The sequence below is a fragment of the Dipteris shenzhenensis genome, chromosome 7 (assembly GCF_047967505.1).
Source record: "Dipteris shenzhenensis isolate YYH24624 ecotype China chromosome 7, Dip_SZ_1.0, whole genome shotgun sequence".
Taxonomy (NCBI): Eukaryota; Viridiplantae; Streptophyta; class Polypodiopsida; order Gleicheniales; family Dipteridaceae; genus Dipteris; species Dipteris shenzhenensis.
The window spans coordinates 40,702,956-40,723,553 of record NC_141602.1 but is presented as its reverse complement, the minus strand read 5'-3'; the positions used below and the strand labels follow the sequence as shown (position 1 = coordinate 40,723,553).

At 39.9% G+C, this 20,598-nt stretch overlaps 1 protein-coding gene across 1 annotated transcript; it reads right to left on the bottom strand.

Annotated features, from left to right (window-relative positions):
- Positions 1–10,227: 10,227 nt before the first annotated feature.
- LOC147900347 (uncharacterized) lies at positions 10,228–13,349 on the bottom strand. Its single transcript, XM_087376534.1, has 6 exons — positions 12,709–13,349; positions 12,459–12,627; positions 12,132–12,331; positions 11,788–12,025; positions 11,333–11,628; positions 10,228–11,226 (listed from the first exon to the last, which is right to left on the bottom strand). The coding sequence occupies exons 1-6, from the start codon at positions 12,973–12,975 to the stop codon at positions 10,717–10,719; spliced, it is 1,680 nt and encodes a 559-aa protein (XP_087232660.1). The 5' UTR covers positions 12,976–13,349; the 3' UTR covers positions 10,228–10,716.
- Between the last annotated feature and the right edge of the window lie 7,249 nt (positions 13,350–20,598).

Here is a 20,598-nt window from a genome sequence, read left to right as displayed (position 1 = left end):
TCCCATGTAAACATGTTGCACTTTTGTGAGCCATCCTTTCTTCCCAAACCTGAACTTCAAGATGTGCCCCTTCCTTTCATGCAAGATGTCACCTCTCTTGCTCTTGGGAAGCTTATGTGGACCTTTGGCTGATCCTTTCATCACTCTCCAGTCATTTAAGCTGTAGGTGCAAGGGATCCACTCATCCAATGCATTTCTGGTGTTGTGGAAGACAAGAGGTCATAGCATTGCGTGGTCTTGTAGCCTTTCTCCTCACCATGCTTGCAGAGGTTACAACAACAAGAATGGGACTCCTACATAAGGCAATGCAGCTCCAACAGAGGCACAAAAGAGGGAGAAGGAGAGGGACAGAGCAGTAGCAACAGAGGCATAGGAGAGGGAGAACGAGAGGGACAGAGCAGCAGCAACAGAGGCACAAGAGAGGGAGAAGGAGAGGGACAGAGCAACAGCAATAGAGGCACAGGAGAGGGAGAAGAAGAGGGACAAAGCAGCTCCAACATAGACACAGGAAAGGGAGAGGGGAGAGAGAGAGAGAGAAGAGCTACAGCAAGTAGGCCAGAGCAGGAGGGAGTAGAGAAAGAGGGGGAAGAGGGAAACTGCGTGGGATGTGGTTCAAATCTGAGTGATTTGGCAAACTGGACCAGAACAGTGGGGGGCAGAGGCCCTAGAAAGAGAGAGGGGAGAAGAAAAATTTGCCACAAGGGCCCTACCATCCCATTGAAGGTAGTTTTGGGCTCATCTGGGGGAGGTGCACCTGGTAGGAGGGTCAAACATGGGTTAAGATGGGGGGGATGGTTTGTGTGGTCCCTAGTGTAAGGGGAGCAACCAATAGGGGCTCTCTGCAGGCCTGCCCACCCTCCACCTTGACATACCATTGCCCCACACCTTCTAGCACTCTCATTGGTACACCTCAAATCACTCTCTAATCCCTTGAAATTAGGAAACACTAATTGGAGGTCCTTTTGAGACCCCAATTCTCCCCTTATGACTAGAGCTTATGGCTAAACGGCTATGCTGGTCTAATTTCTACCTTATAGAGTGGGCAGAACGTGGATGCACCAGCCATCCTTGACCTTCACAGCATCTTGTGGAGTACTCCCTTCGAAGCCATACTTTTGTATATCAAACGGTCCTTCAAATGAGGAATTTTCATATCGAAAGGATAGGAGAGTTTAAGTGCATTGCAAGCCAACATCATGTTGGCTAGAAAAGGATTATCTATACAAGTTTGAATGTTTTTTGTGTTTGTTGAATAGCTATAGGGCCTTGGAAAGTAGGGTGTCCTTATGCATTGAAGATGCCCTATTAGGTCTTGGAATGTAGTATATAGACGCTATGCATGGAAGATGCTCCCACATGTGGGGCTAATTGATTCCTTTAAATTCAAAGCAAGTGGCTTTCAACATTTTTGGGATGATCAAAGAGGCTGTTGATGTTTTGAATATCAACTTTGACAATTCAAGTAGTTGAGCTGCCTCATATCGAGGGAGTTAAAACACGAGTGGCACTGATATAAGAAGACAAATGTATCAATATAAAGAATTTAATGGACACTCAATTTTTTATTTGGGTAGAGCATGTCGAGTGGTAAGTGACTAATTCCAAAGTTATGGATACAATATATACATGTGGAAGATGCTTGCAGTGCATGCATAAGAGGAATTGAAAGTAGTGACGCAACTAGATTCGGGCAGGTAGCTGTATTGAGCTAGAATATGTATAAATGAATTTAGTGCTATTTCCTAGAAATTTTTAAATAATATTTTCCATTTTGACTTAATTTATAAAGTGAATTTATAAGATAGATTTATGTAAACTTGCAATTTGAGTAGGTCAAGTTCTCCATGACACTTGGATGACTGCAATATGTATCTATAGGATGCATTATGTAAACTTGCGATTTGAGAAGAATTCATTATGATATCAAGAAGAGCACTATAATAGTAGACATATTTGAAATACAATACAATATTTTATAAGAGTAACAATACATGAAAATTTATGTAGTATACTTAAAAGTGGTTATTATTGGATTTGTTTTAAATGGAGTTATATATCACTAAAAACATGATGTATTTAAAAGCATTTTTAAATAATAATTCATACATGAAATATTTTTTGAGTTTTGGAAAAAATTAGTAATGTTTTGAAAATGAAAAAAATTGAGTAATCTATGCTATGAATTAAGAGTCCTTCAATAGTATGACTTTACTATAGTTTTAAATAGGAAGTGCCATGGGTTTGGTTTTCATAGCATATTTTAGAAGGTAATATGATAGGCCTGTGTTGGTTATTTTTTTGAATATTCATATGTGCTTGCCACAAGAGTAATATTCCTGCATGGTATGGAACGACATTACGATGTTCTAGGGATGGACGGAAGTAGATCCATGTTTGTGTGAGAGGATCTAAAGTAGGTTTAGTTTCTAAATGTATAGGATATGGAAATCTGTATTTGCATTTGTGGTTTGTGCTTGAGTCAAATAGATTGCATGTTGGCCTACATGTGTGGTTTTGTTTTCTCTTTACCATATAGTTAAGCTTTCTTTGAATTGAATTCTCTAGCCATTTATTAAAATCATTCATGTAAGGGATATATGCATCTATCTTATTTGATATGATCTCTATGTCTTGTTCATCTACCCATAGCATTATGTGTGCATGCATAGATCCTTGATTTTGTACCTCATATCTGATGATGTGATGGTTGACTCTACCTAGTAGTCCTTTATCACACAGAATATATCTTGCTAAGAATTGTTGCAGTCTAACATGGAAGAGCACTGTGCATTCAACTGGACAATCTCTCCATGTGAAGTTCTTATTGAATTGTTTAGCAATGGTTTCTATTTGATCGATTTCACACCATCTTGTGGTTGATACCTCGACATCTACAGGAAGTGTAAGGAATATATTGGGAAGGCGCCATGTGTCAACCATTGCCATTAGATCTTTTAAGTTTCTACTGTGCCATGAAGGAGATCCAAGAATAGAACTTGGTATTTGAAACTTTAGAATACATCTAATTATCTCTTGTTCAGATATTCTTGGATCTTTTTGTCTTTGTTGGTTAATATCTCTTTGTAATACTGTAGTTTGAGTAGAATTTTCCATTATAATAGATCTAGATATTTGGTTTATCAATAACAAGTATGGTTTGTAAAGAGTGAACACGGAGAACAATGTTGATATTCTCATTTTTAAATATATGTTGAAGAACATCTTGCCATCATGAGCACCATATCTGAAAGGATAGAGGAATGGGAATAATGCATACTCAAGTATTAATTCGTCACATTGTGATAGACCTTCCATAGATGTTATGGGCTAATGCTCAATAATTCTTGTTGAATCACGAAGTACAATTGTGCCGACTTCTTGCGATGAATTGATGAGATGTAGGTAGCATGTTTATTTGTTCTAGTAATGACAAGTAGTTGTCCTCATGTGCAATTTTCATAAGATCGAATGGTGAGTCAGCAGAGTGTCTTTCAAGAATATTAGAAATAACTTTTGAAGAAAGAACATTTACTCCTAGTTTTGGTCGATGCGGTCGTTCATACATTACAAGTCAAGTATTTTTTAAATATGGGACTTGTTCTAGAGTTAAACGCTAGAACATGTTTCGTTGTTGATAGTAAGTTTGTTGAGTTAGTACAAAATCTTTGTTGGCAATTACAACATATTAGTGGATTATCCAACATCAATCTCCTTTATAGTATACCTGTTGCTAAAGATGTAATACCTTTAGAAATGTCTAGGGATATATCAATTATAGAAAGCATTTGCATTTGAAATATTTCTGCACCTAATACATTTTGTAAATAGTCTAGATCATAGGGAACCGAGTACAACTTTCTGAATGGACTATTTATGCATGCTTTACAAGCCATTTTTTATCTATGTCCTAGGCCATTTTCTACATGCAAACTTATGAACAGATTGGATAAGTCGTATGGTGTTATACTTGATTCTAGTAGTGATATTACTGATTTTAACTTTGTAAAAGAACCTGTGTTAAATTCTATTCTACCACAATATACACAATATTGCATCTTTGAAATATATTGAGAAGTGATTTGGTTCCATTCTTCTAGAAATTTATCGATGAATAGCCATGAAGAGAAACCCGTTTGTAATTGTCTTTTCTTGTTTTCTATGCTAAAGTAGGAAGCAAGTTTTCTCTGTTCAATAAGTGACCTTTTCATATTTGTAAAGTAAATTATATGTTAAAGTAGAAGCACCTACTTTATTTTCCTATTGTAGATGATAGTGTTAAAAATGACTTGAAATTCTCCAATTCGAATAATCTACAAACAAAATATCAAGGTTTTTAACACTTTATATTTTTCACTCAAAATTTATAATGTCTCTAGTTTATATTGAAACCAATTTGAATATAGCATATAGGAATTTGAATGTAGCATATAGCATTTCAAATATAGAACATGGTAAATAGCTCTTTCTTTTTGCTCATAGGAGTTTGTGTTTAGCATATATTTTTTTGCATATATTTTGTAGGTATTTGAATTTGGGATATAGCAGTTTTCATTTATTACTTTGTATATATTAGGTGGCAATTTGAATTTGAGATATAGCACTTTGATTTTTGTACATAGCATTTTTCATTTAGAATTAGCACTTAGCATTGATCAACTAGCATTTTTGCATTTAGCATATAGCACTTTGTATCCAACACATAAACAAATAAACTTAACCACACATTCGTGTCGGGGGAGAGTCGGCACATTTCCTCTCAAAAAATTATAAGACCAAGGAATGTGCCCTTCCTTGGGTTCTTTTTTTTTTGCATTTTGCACATAGTATTTTGCATATAGTATGTAGCAATTTGAGTTTGGGATATAGAACATAGCACTTTGCATTTTGCACATGGTACTTTGCATTTAGGAATGTATGATTTTGTATTTTGCACATAGTATTTTGCATATAGCATGTAGCAATTTGAGTTTGGTATATAGAACTTTACATTTAGTATATAGCAATTTTCATTTAGGTATTAGTGTTAAAATGGCTAACATGCCATATCAACATCTTGGGTGGTCGTTGTTCTAGGTATATGTGCATTGAGCTATATGGTGCGTTGAGCTCCATTAATGATCCTCATACTGCATGAAGAGGAAAAAGCTATGAGAGGGGGGGAAATTTTGCCCGGAAGGGCCCACCACCTCTTAAACGACTTGTAGGATTATTTAGGGGAGGTGCATATGGGAGGAGGGTCAAGCATGGGTTAAGGGGGGGGATGGTTTGAGTGGTCCCCGGTCTAAGAGGAGTAGCCAATAGGGGCTGTTTGCAGGTCTACCCACCTTCCACCTCAACATGGCATTGTCCCACAAAAAGAAGCACTCCCATTGGTACACCTCAAATACCTCACTAATCCCTTGAAATTAGGAAACACTAATTGGGGGCTCTTTGGAGACCCCAATTCTCCCCTAATGGGCACTTCCCATTCCATACTCCTTGTGGTTGAGGCCATAGCCAAGCCCTTTCACTTATAGGAGGATCTCCCCCCCAATCTGTTTCTTATAGTTGTCAAGGAAGTGGTAGCCTTTCGCTTCGAGACTCATTTACCATTTTGGGCACATGATCCACAATCAATTCATCCACGCTGAGCTCCTGCAAGTGTCTCTTGCATGTTGCTTTCATGCCACATGCAAACCATTCCAAGAATCAAGTCATGTCTTCTCAAGAGAAAGTGGCTTTTTCTGTGCACTCATCAACAAATCGAACATATATATGTTGGTAAACTGGAAGGAAAGGAAAGAGTGGACACAAACTCAGAATACTTGCATTATATTTTGCATTATGGAATGAAGAAGAGTGAGGTCCTTAAGTAGGCACCTCATACATGCTCACTGACCTCACTGATGACTTCAGAGCTCCACAATCATCTCCTCAATCTGCTCCTAGATTCTCTCAATCATCCTATGTGGCTCTCCACCACCTAACTGTGCTTGTGGGCACCTAACTGTGCCTCTAGCACTCACACATAGAAACCAAGGTGTGCTTGAGGCATACACCTTGAGATATCCCAACAAAACCCCCCTCAAGGGAATGCCTCAGGCTATGTCAAGGATACATCTAGTCTCATAGTTTCTCATGCCATCTCATGGTGGTCAAGGATAAATCTATGGCTAGGTTCTCATGCTAGCAAGGGTTCCCATGGGTGTAAGGTAAACAAAAGGGATACAAAAAGACTTTCCAATGGTTATCTCCCCTGCATGTACATGCACACAATGTCTGCAGGAGGTACCATGGAGCAAAACATACACATGGCCTACATCATAAGGTGACCAGAGGTGTTTACAAAACACACAAAACACAATAGTTTATTTTCATTCATTTTGGAGGACTATCCAGGCTGAGTACCTTGACATAAAAAGAGAGATCTGGAGCATACATAGAGATGTTTTAAAATGCATAATCTTCAAAGGATGCCTCATCTTGTGGAGGCTCATCAACTGAAAGTAGATTTGCATTTTCTGTCTTTGCTTTGGCTCTGCAAAACTTCTCATTATGGTTGTTCTTGCCACAGTGCTTGCATGGATTAATTTTGAAGCAATCCTTTGAAAGGTGATTTGTCTTTCCACAGTGATTGCAAGGGGTATACTTGCCCTTCTAGACTTTTACAGCATAAATAGTGTCATTGCCTTTCCTGAGCTCCATATGCCTTTCTTCTTCTTGGAGAGCAGAGATAATACCTTCAAGATTAGGATTAGGAAGATTTTTCAAGTGGTAACTATGTGATCATAATCTTCAAGCATACTCTTAAGTAACACTTCCATAGCATCATCTGGAGTAATAGGAGAGTTAATAGAAGCTAATTGAGTCATAAGACTCCGCATATAGTTGACATGATCTGCTAAAGTAGTACCACTAGCCATCTTCAATTCAAAGAAAGAGATTTTAATTGATAGTTTAGAGATGTGACAGCTAGCACCAAAAATCATGTCAAGCTTCTGCCAAGCTTCTGAAGGAGACTCCAAGTCAGAGATACGGTGAATATAATCATCTCCTAAAGCAAGAGCAATGATACCATATGCTTTTTCTTCTCTAGCTGGATCCCTTGCCGGTCGTGTCGGAGTTGAGGATTCTCCAGCATTGGAGGCCGTAGAAGAAGCAATAGGAGTAGGTTTGACAAGTCCCCATAAGTTCTCCCTCATCAATGCAAATTTCACCTTCATCTGCCATGTGTGGAAGCCCTTTCCATTGAACTTCTCTAGATTCAATAGGGTAGCCATGAGAGGGTCTAACCCAGATATTGGGTAGTTTCTATCTCTCTTACAAGGCAAAAAATAACTGAAAGACTTCCAAAATATGAGCACTTGATGTAGCAAAGACTAGTGATCAATATTCAAACAATGATGCTTCTTCTTACATGCTTCATAGAAGTGGCTAAAATTAATACTTTCCAATTAAAACCAGGTCTAGCAATTCAAAACAAAACTGAAGCCACACTTGTACTGAAGTTATTGAAAGTTTTAAAAAACCAGAAATGCTAGAGTAGCATTTTATGTAGCATCATCTTCAAAAACTTGTCCAAAACTGTCAAAACTAAAAGGCTGAACTTGGAGGGCTTGTAGCTCACTCTTCAAAGCAAGGAAAAGAGGGCTTTCTAAAGAAAAAGAAAGCTCATATACCAGAGAGGATCCAGCATAGAGGTTGGACGAAATGGTGCGCACTTTTTCCCGGGGGAGTTGCTACAGGCTAAACCTGAGTTTTGACGATTTCGCCCTCGTTACTGAACCAAATGAGCTGAAAAGTGGCTCAAAATCTTTGTCTTTAGGTCGCCCATCTACTCCTAAGAGGGCTCAGGCAATGGCAGAGCAGGCAGAAAGTATTGAGCAATAGAAGAAATTCGCTATTTGGAGAATGGCAGCCAACAGAGACGTTTTTTTCTCAATTACTTGCAGGTGGAAGTTTGCCCATACTAGAGGAGTTTCCAGCTCATAGGGTTTGGGCAATGGTCGTTTGTAGGCGGACAACCAAGCTCTCAAAGATTTTGGGAAGAAGGAGGAAAATGGAGAAGAAGAAGATGAAGAAGATGATGATGATGTGGCAAAAATGGGCTCAAGGGGGATCAAAGGGCTCTGATACCATGTTGGTAAACTAAAAGGAAAGGAAAGAGTGGACACAAACTCAGAATACCTGCATTATTTGCATTATGGAATGAAGAAGAGTGAGGTCCTTAAGTAGGCACCTCATACATGCTCACTGACATCACTGATGACTTCAGAGCTCCACAATCATCTCCTCAATCTGCTCCTAGATTCTCTTAATCATCCTATGTGGCTCTCCACCACCTAACTGTGCTTGTGGGCACCTAACTGTGCCTCTAGCACTCACACATAGAAACCAAGGTGTGCCTGAGGCATACACCTTGAGATATCCCAACAATATATCCATCCGTTTCAATTCGTTTTGTCTACAAACACCCACGGTGACGCAACAATCCATCATCAACGAATCTTTCACATAAACAATTTTGATTCTCAATACATAACAATCAACAGCTTTCACACATTGTATAGGAGATTACATCTGAATTGAATGAATTGATCTGTGTGAGGAGGAGAATTTCTCACTTCAATTCGTCATATGTGAGCAACAACAGCCCTGCATCTTTCACCTCACGCATAGCTTTGGGATGTTTAAGAATGGATTTTACTTTGGTCACAATGCCTTGCAATCCCCCTAAAATTTTAGTTCAATTGTTAGTGCACCACTAGATCCAACCAGCCACCTACTTAGTTTATGATCAACAAACCTGTCCTACAGACTTCAATCGTTACATTCGATGAATTTCTTCGAGGATCAGGGTATAAATTCTATCTGTCATCTATCAACAACAAAACTTGATGTAGTAGCATGCAGATTTTCCTCAGTACACAAACCGGGAAGCAACTAAACAACTCTCCATTCGGGGATTTCAAGCAACTCATTGGGTATTGCAAGGATTACTCTTATTTTAAGATGTGCATAGCATCAGTATGAAAGCTAGAAAAGAAGAGCTTCGGACCCAAGACAGCAGGATACTTGACAACCTCTGCCTGTCGACACATATCAACGATTTTGCAACATCTTTCTTATAGCGTCTTACGAGCATTGTGTATGCCCTTTACTTTCAAAGTAGTTTCAATGCATTGCCTCAGCTCGGAATCTGAAACTAGATTACAATCATCGAACTTGAGCTCAATGTTGAATTTGACTGTGAGAGAAACTTGTTCAAAAGCATCCTGGAGCATGCACATGGAGTCCTCAACCAAAACTATCCAAACCACTAGAGCCCCATCCATAGTTTTTTGGTGCAAAACCTTATCGGCCTACACTATCAATGTGAGAGATTAAAAATAAATCGAGCATGTTCTGCATGCAAATCAATAGCCGTTTCTACCTTTAAATACCTTCTAATCTCCCTTTGGTACTCGATTCCAACGAACTTTTGCACTGTCAGTTTGGATATTCGCTTTTGCTGCAATCTGCCTGCTTCTTGTCCCTCCCAGATCATTTCCCCACTGTAAAATCAAAAAATGAAATGAAACACGATCATACAAAGGACCTACGTACCTCCAAAAAAACTTTGCATTGGAGGGGGGGAAGAGAGGGATTGTAAAGGAAGCATCTCCATTGTTTCACATGAAGAGAGATAGACATGAAGCCAAAATGCGATCAAGCAACGGCAATTGCATTTGGGAATGAAATCGAAAGAACTCGAGAGTTGGATCCAAGGCAACAAATTACAATTGTGAGATTTCGAAACAATGGTAAGATAGGAATCGACAGGATCGGAAGCTGAAACGTGATCAAGCAACAGCACTTGCATTTGGGAATGAAAGGTGAGAGAACTTGAGAGTTGGATCTAGGGAGATAACTTGCAATTGCATGATTTCAAAACAATGGTGAGACCCGCAAATCGATAGATTGATAGCATCTAGGGACGTGAATTGTGATCGATAGATTGATAGCATCTAAGGACGTGAATTGCGATAGATTGATGGCATCTAGGGACATGAATTGTGATCGCATGGTAGCAAAACACTCAACGATTTGGAGACCATTGATAAGATGAAAGGGCGATGGAAACGGTTTGAAATTTGAAGGAGTTGCTTGGCATTAAAGAAATTAGAATCCATATTTTTAAATTATGACACGTGGCCGAACGAGAGCCCACATTCTCATTTCATCCCACAATGCTACCTGCCTAAAAATGTCACATGCAACGTTGTTTATTACACAGTCGGTTTGCCCTTTCATCAAAGGATTACCCACACGTTGTGCTGTCATGACATTCACTTAATCAAACATCTTTGCTCATTTTGCATGGCTGCGGCTTTAAATATGTAGATCATGCATTCCTGGATCTGATATTTTCCATTCGTGTAGAGATCTACCCTCTTTACGTGCATTTTCATGTGTTATCCACCCTCGTTGCCGTTCGGCTTGTCAAGTTACAGTTATTTACCCACGATTTTACGGGATCCTTGCAAACCACAAATCACGAATTTCGTCTTTCATATTGCATGCTTCATTGTATCTTATTACCCTCCATTCATCTTCAACCTTACTCATCCAATTATTCTCCCACCCATATCGGCGTAACTGTCATTTTGGCGGGCTCCATGACTGGAGATCTCTCTGCAATTTGCCGCATGCCAATGCTACAGTAGTTGATCTGTTCTAAGTCTGAATTTTGCATTGCTAGAAACACGCAGCCACTTTGCATCTCCCTCCTTTCCCAATCCTACCTTCACACGCTTCTATATCTAGCCATCCGTCGGGCTTTTCGTCCTCGTAAGTTTCTGCCGTGCTAGTGACTTTTGCGCGATTGAAATAAGCATGATAACGACACTGCATGCCTGCTGCGTGCTGATCGCTCAGCAATTGCTCGATCACCAACTCGTTTTCTCTCTTTTCATCGACCATACTGCCATTGGCTTCCAAAGCTCGCCGAATCTGTTGCCTTCTCCTTCCAGCAAGTCGACTTCGAAACACCGACAAACTCCATGTCGATTCACCGCTTCCCAGAAACGATTGTGCACGATAGCAAATCTCCTGTTCGATCTCCGAAATCATGTGCCCACTTAAGTGCGGCACCATGGGCGTTAGCGATGACGAATCGAAATAGCTCCCATCTGAAAAATTCGGCAGCGTGTCGATCTTCCACAGGCCAACGGTTGGCAAACCAGCTCGTCTCAAATTTTCCACAACCTGAGAAAATTGGAAGCAAGACCTGGTATATAGGTCTAAAGAGCCGACACACTAATTATAATATGCCAGAATGGCAGCATGATTCAAAATTGACAGAGCAACACACCTCTTTCACAAGGGCAAGCTCTTTCGTTCCGCGCATCCAACCATCCGTGGCTAGGTAAACTACATCGACGTTCTCATTCTGCGCCTTCTGTCGAATGGCTGCAATGAGATCCTCCTTTGCTACTGAAACCCCACGGATGTGGGAACGATCCCGCGGGCATCCGTGTCTACCTAGCTCGGCCCATTCACGTGCAGAAGGATGGAGACCTGAATCGATTACCGAACCGTCTCCGCAGCGTATGAAGCATAATCCCATGTCATATCCTCGACAATTCGATTCTTCAAATCGCCAATGAACTGCAATATTCGCAAAAGCCAGTTAGCAACAAGCTCAGCCCTAGTTCAAACCGTCATTGGGAAAAAGCCAAATGTGCACAATTGCGGAGGAGTTCAATTCTTGGACAATCTCAATGGATAACAAAAATGGTATACAGTGGTTCAGGCCCTGGCTTTTACCAGCAAGCAAACTGCGATTCCTTCCAATGGCCATATCTTGAACAGCTGTTGCTGCTTTGGAAATAGAATGCGTTGGCCGTATATAAACGGAAGCCGCCAAGTAAGCCCCTCTCCACCTCAAACCTGGGAAGAGGCCTCCCAGCGCCACACACTGATCTTGCTCAAAACTCTCGAATGATTTATTTATGTCAGCCAGTGAAGTCCAATTTACAAAAGACCAAGCCAAATCGTGCATTTTCTGCATGTCAAAATAATTAACTGCTCAATGGACGTGATTATATCCAACATCTATGATGACAAAGCATTTTGATAATCATTGTCTTGATTCTTGACAACGAACTTACATTTTGATCTGTGGAATCCCATGGCCAATCTCTGGCAACAGATCCAGAGGTGTGGCGTAGCCACCAAAAGCGATCGAGGTGTTTGCTGCACTTTTGAAGGCAAGTTTGCAGCGGCGTCACGTGAACAAAATTGGATAGCCAATGCATCTCATAACGAAGTTCCATAGCGAGACCTGCTTTTTGCAATCGCGGAAGTTGACCTATGGCAAAAGAATTGTTCCTTGTTAAAACAGAAAATATTACTGTTTATTTGAAAGAGCGCAAACGTTGGTGAGCGATCATAGCTACAATGCCGTTTTGTTACAATCAATCTCCGGGGAAATTTACCCGCATGCTTAGTAGGACCGCTAAAAAACGGAGTTAGGCAAAGGGTTCTTTTAGTAGCCCGTGCAACTACTGCGGCTGTCATATATTCCATCAACTGATTGTTATCTCCAACATAACTTGTCAACACAGGCATTAGGAACTTCTCCGGCAAAGTGTGGACAGAGGTTTCCTACGCAATCAGGAGAGGATAGTCAGATCAATAGTCAACGTGAGACGAGATGGAATCTTCGTAATGGAAGAGGCCTTATACCTTTTCCGCATCGTGCTGCCTGATGGACTCGAGAAGGGGATTGGTTTGTTTGCGCAAGATGAAATCACCTTGCTCTAACAAATCGGTTGCAGTATCAAGAATAGAAGCACCCCATGTTGCGCTTGCGGGGATTGGAGTGAATAGTGATGCTGCAAGAAAAGTGGAAATGACAAAAACTACAGAAAGGGCTAATGAAGGCGCCCGGCCTATTGGATGAGAAAAGTGCATGTCTAATACAAGCAAAGGAAGCGACCGATAATGGATCATACTTGGGAAGCGTGCAGGGGGGGGTTTTACTCTCAGGCCATAGGCAAAAAACCCATAAGGTCTGCAGCTACATTGCGATCGTAGGAATGAGTCCGAAGGGCAAAGGAGGGATGTGTCAGTGCATGAGAAAGGGCACGAGATGGATGGAAAGGGGGGGTGATGACTGGGGATGTTGCAGCATTAGGAGCACGAGAAGGAGGAGAGAAACGGTGGGATTGAATTGAGGAGGGACGGGTGGATGGAAAGGATTGAATTGCGAGAAGGAACTCGTGAACTCGTGAGACTCGAGAGGAGGGGCAACCGGGGAGGGTGGCAACTTGTAAGTCACCACTGCGTGCATCGTGGCCACTGGGTACGAAGACGCAACAAAAGGCGAGCTTGACAGATGAAGAACATAGAATTTATTGTTCTTCTATCTCTTTTAAAGCATTTGTTGCAAATTTACAACGTATCATATACACATTGAACCTTTCATAGACAAGAACAGCCGACCTATCCTTTCAATTACGGCCCAAAGACAGCCACGGACCTCTTTTATATCGCCTCATTCAATACTCCATGGTTCCACCTTCGAGAGAGACTCCATAATGGACAATTTCTTCACCTTCTTCTAGTCCTTGTCAAACCACACAAGTGGGTCTCAAAACAACGATAGTGTACCCAACAAAACGTCACCCTAAGGCATCATACAATTTTAACTAAGATCCTTTACAATTAAACAAGATGAAGGTCCTTCAAGTGGCCTTCCTTTTGTTTTTTCATGTTTTATTTTAGATGCAATGACTTTTATATGTTGACATGCACCGGTCGACTTGCTATATAACGATCGGTGAATCCCAACACCGACCAGTATTTTTTCAAAAATACCGGTTGGTGTTGGGATTCATCGATTGGTGAAAAGAAATTGGTTGGTGAATCACCACACCGACCGGTATATAACAAACCGATCGGTGAAACAAAACACCGATCGATATATTCGAGAAAATATCGGTCAGTGTAGTGAAATACCGATTGGTGTGCACCGATAGAACACGTGGCATGCACGCATTGTTTGTGAAAACCACATACCGGTCGGTATGTCAAGTTGGGTTCTATTAAAGGGGGCCTTCGCACCATTATTTTCTACCTTTCACTGAAATTCACCATAGTTTTCCATTGTTTTCTGCATCCTCACTGTTTTTCACTTCTCCTTCAAGCATTTGATGAGCTTCTGACCTCACTATTGTTCTCAGTTAGGGCCGGGTGATGACTCGCTTCGACCAGCTAGATTCACCTCACCTCAGCTGAGAGAAAAGAGAGAGAAGTATGTCATATTTTTGTGCTTGCTTGCTTCTGTGTGTGTTCTTGCATGATGTGTTTCACTCGGGGCCGGATGATGACTCACTTTGGCTGGTTGGATTCATCTCGCCTCAAGTGATGTTCTAGTAGTATTGGGATTAAGGCCAGGTGATGGCTCGCTTCGGCCGCCTGGATTCACCTCGTCCCAATTGAGAGAGGAATATGTGTGATGCTTATTTGTGCTTGCTTATATGTGTTTGAATGTTTGATGTTTATCACTTGGGGTCGGATGATGGCTCGCTTTGGCCGGTTGGATTCATCTTGCCTCGAGTGATGTTCTATTAGGTAGTATCATACCAAGGCCGAGTGATGGCCCACTTTTATTGGTCGGATTCACCTAGCTTTGGTCTACTATCATATATTCATATATATTGTACGTAGGTGTCAATAGAGCCGGTTATTGCACAACAAGACAAAGCACCCATAGACGTGCACACAGACGCGTTTACTGAACTAAATAAAAAACTTACGGGCACGTCTATTTACGCGTTTATTTTCGCATCTGGAGACCCGCGTCTATTAGTGCGTCTATATAGTAGACACACGTGCATATAGATGCGCATGTAGATGCTTAAATAGACGCGCTTATAAATGCGTTTATAGACGCAAAAATAAACACTTGTCGAATAGACAAACGCGTATATAGACGCGTTTATAGACGTACTGATAGATGCGCTTTATAATATTTTTTTTTTAATTTACAGAATGCTGTGTATGTTGTGTATGCTATATAGTTACAAGAATCCCATATCCACATTGTGTAATTTAATTCTTACAGCCAACCGCATTTTAATTACAATTCCAAATAAAACATTACAACTCCAAAACGCAATAAAATTGAAAGATCCAAAAGTGCTTGTATGTACATATAGCACAAAGCTAAGCCACGTCATGTGGCTTCAAGTAGAAAAAATAAGGAAGCTAAGCCACATCATGTGGCTTTAGGTACAAAAAATAACAGATATACAAGAGGCACGAAGCCAAGCCAGTGGCTTTAAGTACAAAAAAGAGTAGCTAGCTCTACTTCTACGAACACTTATTTCATTAATTTTGGACTCATAAGTCTACTTTTGGACTATTCCTTAAAATCCTTCCCAACTGAAAAGTTTACTTTATGAAACTGTCATTCGAGAATCAAAAGTTTACTTTCTGACACTATCATTTTCACATAAGACATTTCAAAATATCTCTCTACAATGTTGTACAAATAATGCAAAAACTACTATTAAATCCTAAATTTGTATTTCTTGTTTATAAGAATCATATTCTTAAAAAAAAAAATCTGAGTTATTAGTTTAAATCCATGAAAAACCATGCTATTGAAGATTCACAACATTTTAAAAATGTATACATAAGAGACCTGTAAGACTCTTTTTACTTTCAATGTAGAAAACTATAACACTCTTAAATATTCAAGAAATTAAAAGGTTTATATACACATGAGACATGATGGAAGCCTCTTTTGTACTCCAAAAAATAGCAATAGCTATGCTTGCAATTTTACATTATCATGTCATAAGTTTTACAACAAATATTGCTCTGGATGAGTCTTTGTACAAAGGATCTCTTGTGGCCTTTTCAATAATTTAATTTTTCCTTTACAATGAGTTTAGTACAAATGGGCGATCCAAACATTTGCTTGTTTGAATGTCCTTTTCTATCATGATCACAGAAATGAGCGATCCAAACATTTGCTTGTTCAGAATGTCCTTTCTGTCGTCACTTGTCGCTTGGGTGCCATCTTCATTCACTCTCATCTGACAACCACCACCACCTTCACTCTTTCTCGATATTTGAATGGTGTTATCATGGGCATTCTTCATTTGCGCTATCTCCTTCTACTTCCTCCCGGGCGAGCATCTTTGTGAACTCTGTAATGTGCATAATAATTGGTTGCGGTAATTTTATTTTGTCTTCTACATCATACCCCATGTGCTTCTTTGTTTTCTTTGACCTTGATTTCCAGGATACCATGACTGTCTCTGTGGAAAGTCTTGAAATTGCTTCATGGTTTGAGACCCATTCCTTTTTCAAACAACTACTATACAATGTACTGTTATCTTGGTTCTCCTTCCTGCCCCTTGGCTCATACCATACCGCTGTAAATGTTGTAGCTCTCCCCCGGTCATCCATGCTCACGTCAACTACTTTCGCAACCCAAAACTTCACATTCTCATGTTCATCATCCGATGGTCGAACTGCAACAAAACAATGGACATCTATGTCTATTTGTGGCATAAACTCTCTCTTCTTGGGTCCACAATATGGACGTGGGAGCAACGATTCAAACTCATTTTCAAAGAGACCACATGCTGGACGCAAGTCATTACCAACATTTGGCCAAAATAAAGGCCGTTCTGCCTTAATATCATCTTCTCGCATTTTTGCAAGGTCCTTTATCAATTGGTAGGTCTTGCTAATTACAACAGTAGTGTGTTCCTTCCAAGAGGGCTTCCAATCAGGAAATCTCCGGAGCATTTCCTCTTTGTATGCAATAAAAGCTTTTAAGCCTTCTATTTCACCTTTGGATTTCTCGCTGAATTCTTTTATAGGAGCCCATGTTGGATGCATTTCTTTGCTCGGGATTGAAGTTAAGAGAGAGTAAGGTTCTTTAGGTTCCCATTTTGTATCAAGAGAATAGTGTTGCCATTGCATCACTGGTTTTTCATCCTTTAAGAAAAATCGAAAATAGTGTGGAGCGCTATGACCAATCAGGGCATCACCACCTTTTTGTATGAAAGGTAGAATAAAGCTCTTCCAATCATACATCCTCTCAACCATTGAGCATATTGTTCCTTCCTTACGGCCACCAACTTGCCTCCCGCATTTTCTTATCAAGTCATCCATTGTCTCCATGTCCTTGTGTTTTAGTTCTCTTGAAACTGTGCTAAATACCTGATCGATATCCTCATGTGTGTGCCCAACCAACAAAAACCCAACTTCAATCTCATTGAAGATTCTATGAGCGATTAGCATTGAGCAAAATGCAAAGAAGAGTACATTCTTATTCTCTCGTCCGCAATTGTCTGCTTGTATTCTCAAAGTTTCTGGTAGGCAATCTTTTTCTGCATGTACATTGTGAATTGCCTTCATAACGGATGTTACAACTTGATTGCTATCGTGTAGATGCAAGGAATCAATCCATATGTCTGCAAAAAACTTAAATCTGTGCACTAACACTCCACATAGATGTGTCTTTAAAAAGTATTTGCCTTGTAGCTTAGGTGGAGTGTTAATGAATCGAGGTAATGTTATTGTCTTTTGATCCATACCATCTACAATAATGCACATGTACTCATTTAGGTGAGAAATAGCTTGCTCCTTCCAAAATGCATATTTTATTCTAGAATGTCGAACAAGTCCATGATGAAATTCTCTATTTCTTTTGTAAGCTTCTTTTTGTTCTGGAGATGTTGCACTCTCAAGTGCTCGCTTTAGATCATCACAGTCGTTGCACTTTGACATTTTTTGCCTCTTTGGGATTTTAACATGTCCAAAGCTTTTTTTCCAAAGAGTATACAAAGTATGAAAAGATGCCGGTGCATGCCCTCTTTGCCTCTGTGTTTCTCCAATAGAGTTAAATACTTCTTTTTTGGTCAAACCTATCGGAAGATGCATTTCTGATAGGTGGGGTTGCGGTAAAGCATTTTCATAAATGTAATCTTTCAAAATTGCTGTTGCCGCAACCATTGAGGCTCTTGTTTTGGGCCTTCCTATGTTTCCATGAATGTTAAATTTAACTCCATACTTTGCTTTATTAGCCAAATTCCAATATGTGCCATGTGATAATCCTGTAATAATGCGATATGCATTATTGCATATACTTTTTCCATTTATAAGAGGCCTTATTTGATGTCCTGAACTTCGCCTTCTCTTATCATTTACAAGAAAGCAAGACAATCTCGTGAGTAGGTATTCATTTCTTCTGCTTCCTTTCCTTTGCCAGACATGTTCTCTACAACCCTTGATGTCATGTAAGTTAATGGATCGCATACATGTATGCTTATAGCATGTAGATCGCATTGCTTTTAGCATAACATCTTCATTCATTACTCTTATTCTCTTTGGTTGCTTTTCTGGATCTGCCTGCACTCGTTGTCTTTTCATGCATCTGTATGTCCGTTTTGGGACCTTCTGTTCATTCTTATTTGGATTTGTGTAGTTCTCCTTGTAAGATTTATTTGTCACGTTGTTTTCATGAGATGTTGCATCCTTGATCTTATCACTCTGACAGTCAAATACTGAATATTCCTTTGTTGATGTCATCCTTGCTTTTGATACATTCGTCAAACCATTTGTAACATTTACAAGTTCACAATCAAAGTCAAACACCGAATAGTCCTTTGTTGATCTCATCCCTACTTTTGATACAATCATAGAACCACTTGTCACAATGGCATTAAAGTGTCCCAAATGATCTTCAAACTCATCTATTCCTGAGAGAACATCACTCATTGATGCACTTTCTATGGATTTCATAACTCCATAGTCAGTGGTGATAGAGTGTCCAGAATGATCTTCAAACTCATCTATTCCTGAGAGAACATCGCTCATTGATGCACTTTCTATGGATTTCATAACTCCATAGTCTTGAAACTCCTCTACTCCAGAGAGAACATCACTCATTATACTATCGTGCATGATTTCCATAATTCCATAGTTACCTGCTTTGACTCCAAGAACTTTATCAGTATCCATGAAGCCATCCATGCTTGAAGATATAACACTTTTGACATCTTTGCCCAAGTTCTCAATGTGCATGAACTCATCCACCCCGGATAAGGCATCACTTGTGAAATATTTTTCTTTCTCGGTACCAATGAACTCATCGACTTCTGATAAGACGTCAGTGCTATAGTTGAGTGCATTGGAATCATCCATCTCTGAAGGAATAGAGCTTGGTACATTGGCATATTCTTTCAATTCTTTGATGTTGTAGTATACATTATGTTTATCATTAAAAACCACATGCCGAGTCTTTCCAATCTTTAAAAATTGCATGCTCCATCTCAAATCCTTACCTACCTCATAGTAGGGACCATCCAATGACATTGAGTTATCATCCATACCATCATCAGTAACTTTTTGAATTCTCATCTGCGCAAATGTCCAGTGTTCAACTTGTTCAAATCCCAAGACTTGACCTTCTGCTACATACTTATTTGTAAATGATAACATTTGTCAAATATCACCCACTCTAAAATCCAAAGATATGCACTTTGTATTCCTGATGACATGTGTTGGATAAGTCTCATCTCTGTCCCATGCAATAAATGCTTTGTTGGAAGTATTATAGGGCATAACATCTCCAAGGATTTCCATATCCCCACACTTATGCTTTAGCTCAACATGTGCACTAAGAATCCTTGATACGATAACCGCCACCTTATCTTCGCCAAGTCTTCTAAAGTGACAAATAGAATTTGGATCACTTTCATGGATTGTAGCAAATGCAACTACTTCTCTTTTGCAACATAAAATCACCTCCATCCCCGGAATAAATTTTGTAGCCATCTCCTTTGTGAGTTTCCTTTGCAAACAAGCTGTAACAACCATTATAAAGAACATTAGTATCTTCTCAATAATCTACTTTATTAATGCTTCAAAAATCTAGAACGTGTTTGAAAATTTAATTAGACACTAACCAATAACAACCGTAAACCAATAACAACCCTAAACCCTAAACTAAAACAACCCTAAACCCTAACCAATAACAGCCCTAAACCCTAAACCCTAAACCCCAAACCCTAAACCCTAAACCCTAAAACCTAACCCCCAAACCCTAAACCCTAAACCCTAACCCCCAAACCCCAAACCCTAACTCCCAAACCCTAAACCCTAAACCCCAAACCCTAAACCCTAACTCCTAAACCCTAAACCCTAACTCCCAAACCCTAAACCCTTAACCCTAACCCCCAAACCCTAAACCCTAAACCCTAACTCCCAAACCCCAAACCCTAAACCCTAACTCCCAAACCCTAAACCCTAACTCCTAAACCCTAAACCCTAAACCCTTAACCCTAACCCCCAAACCCTAAACTCTAAACCCTAACTCCTAAACCCTAAATCCTAAACCCTAAACCCTTAACCCTGACCCCCAAACCGTAAACTCTAAACCCTAACCCCCAAACCCTAAACCCTAACTCCTAAACCCTAAATCCTAAACCCTAAACCCTAACTCCCAAACCCTAAACCCTAAACCCTAAATCCCAAACCCTAATCCCTAAACCTTAAACTCTAACTCCCAAACCCTAAACCCTAACCCCCAAACCCTAAACCCTAAAC

Bases quoted from the DNA above. Each gene is read 5' to 3' on its own strand.
- LOC147900347 (XM_087376534.1), bottom strand. From the start codon at position 12,975: ATGATCCATTATCGGTCGCTTCCTTTGCTTGTATTAGACATGCACTTT. The intron at 12,332-12,458 runs GTAAATTTCCCC...CTTTTGCCATAG, and splicing joins CGGTCCTACTAAGCATGCGG to GTCAACTTCCGCGATTGCAA. The intron at 11,227-11,332 runs GTGTGTTGCTCT...CAATTTTCTCAG, and splicing joins AGCTTGCCCTTGTGAAAGAG to GTTGTGGAAAATTTGAGACG.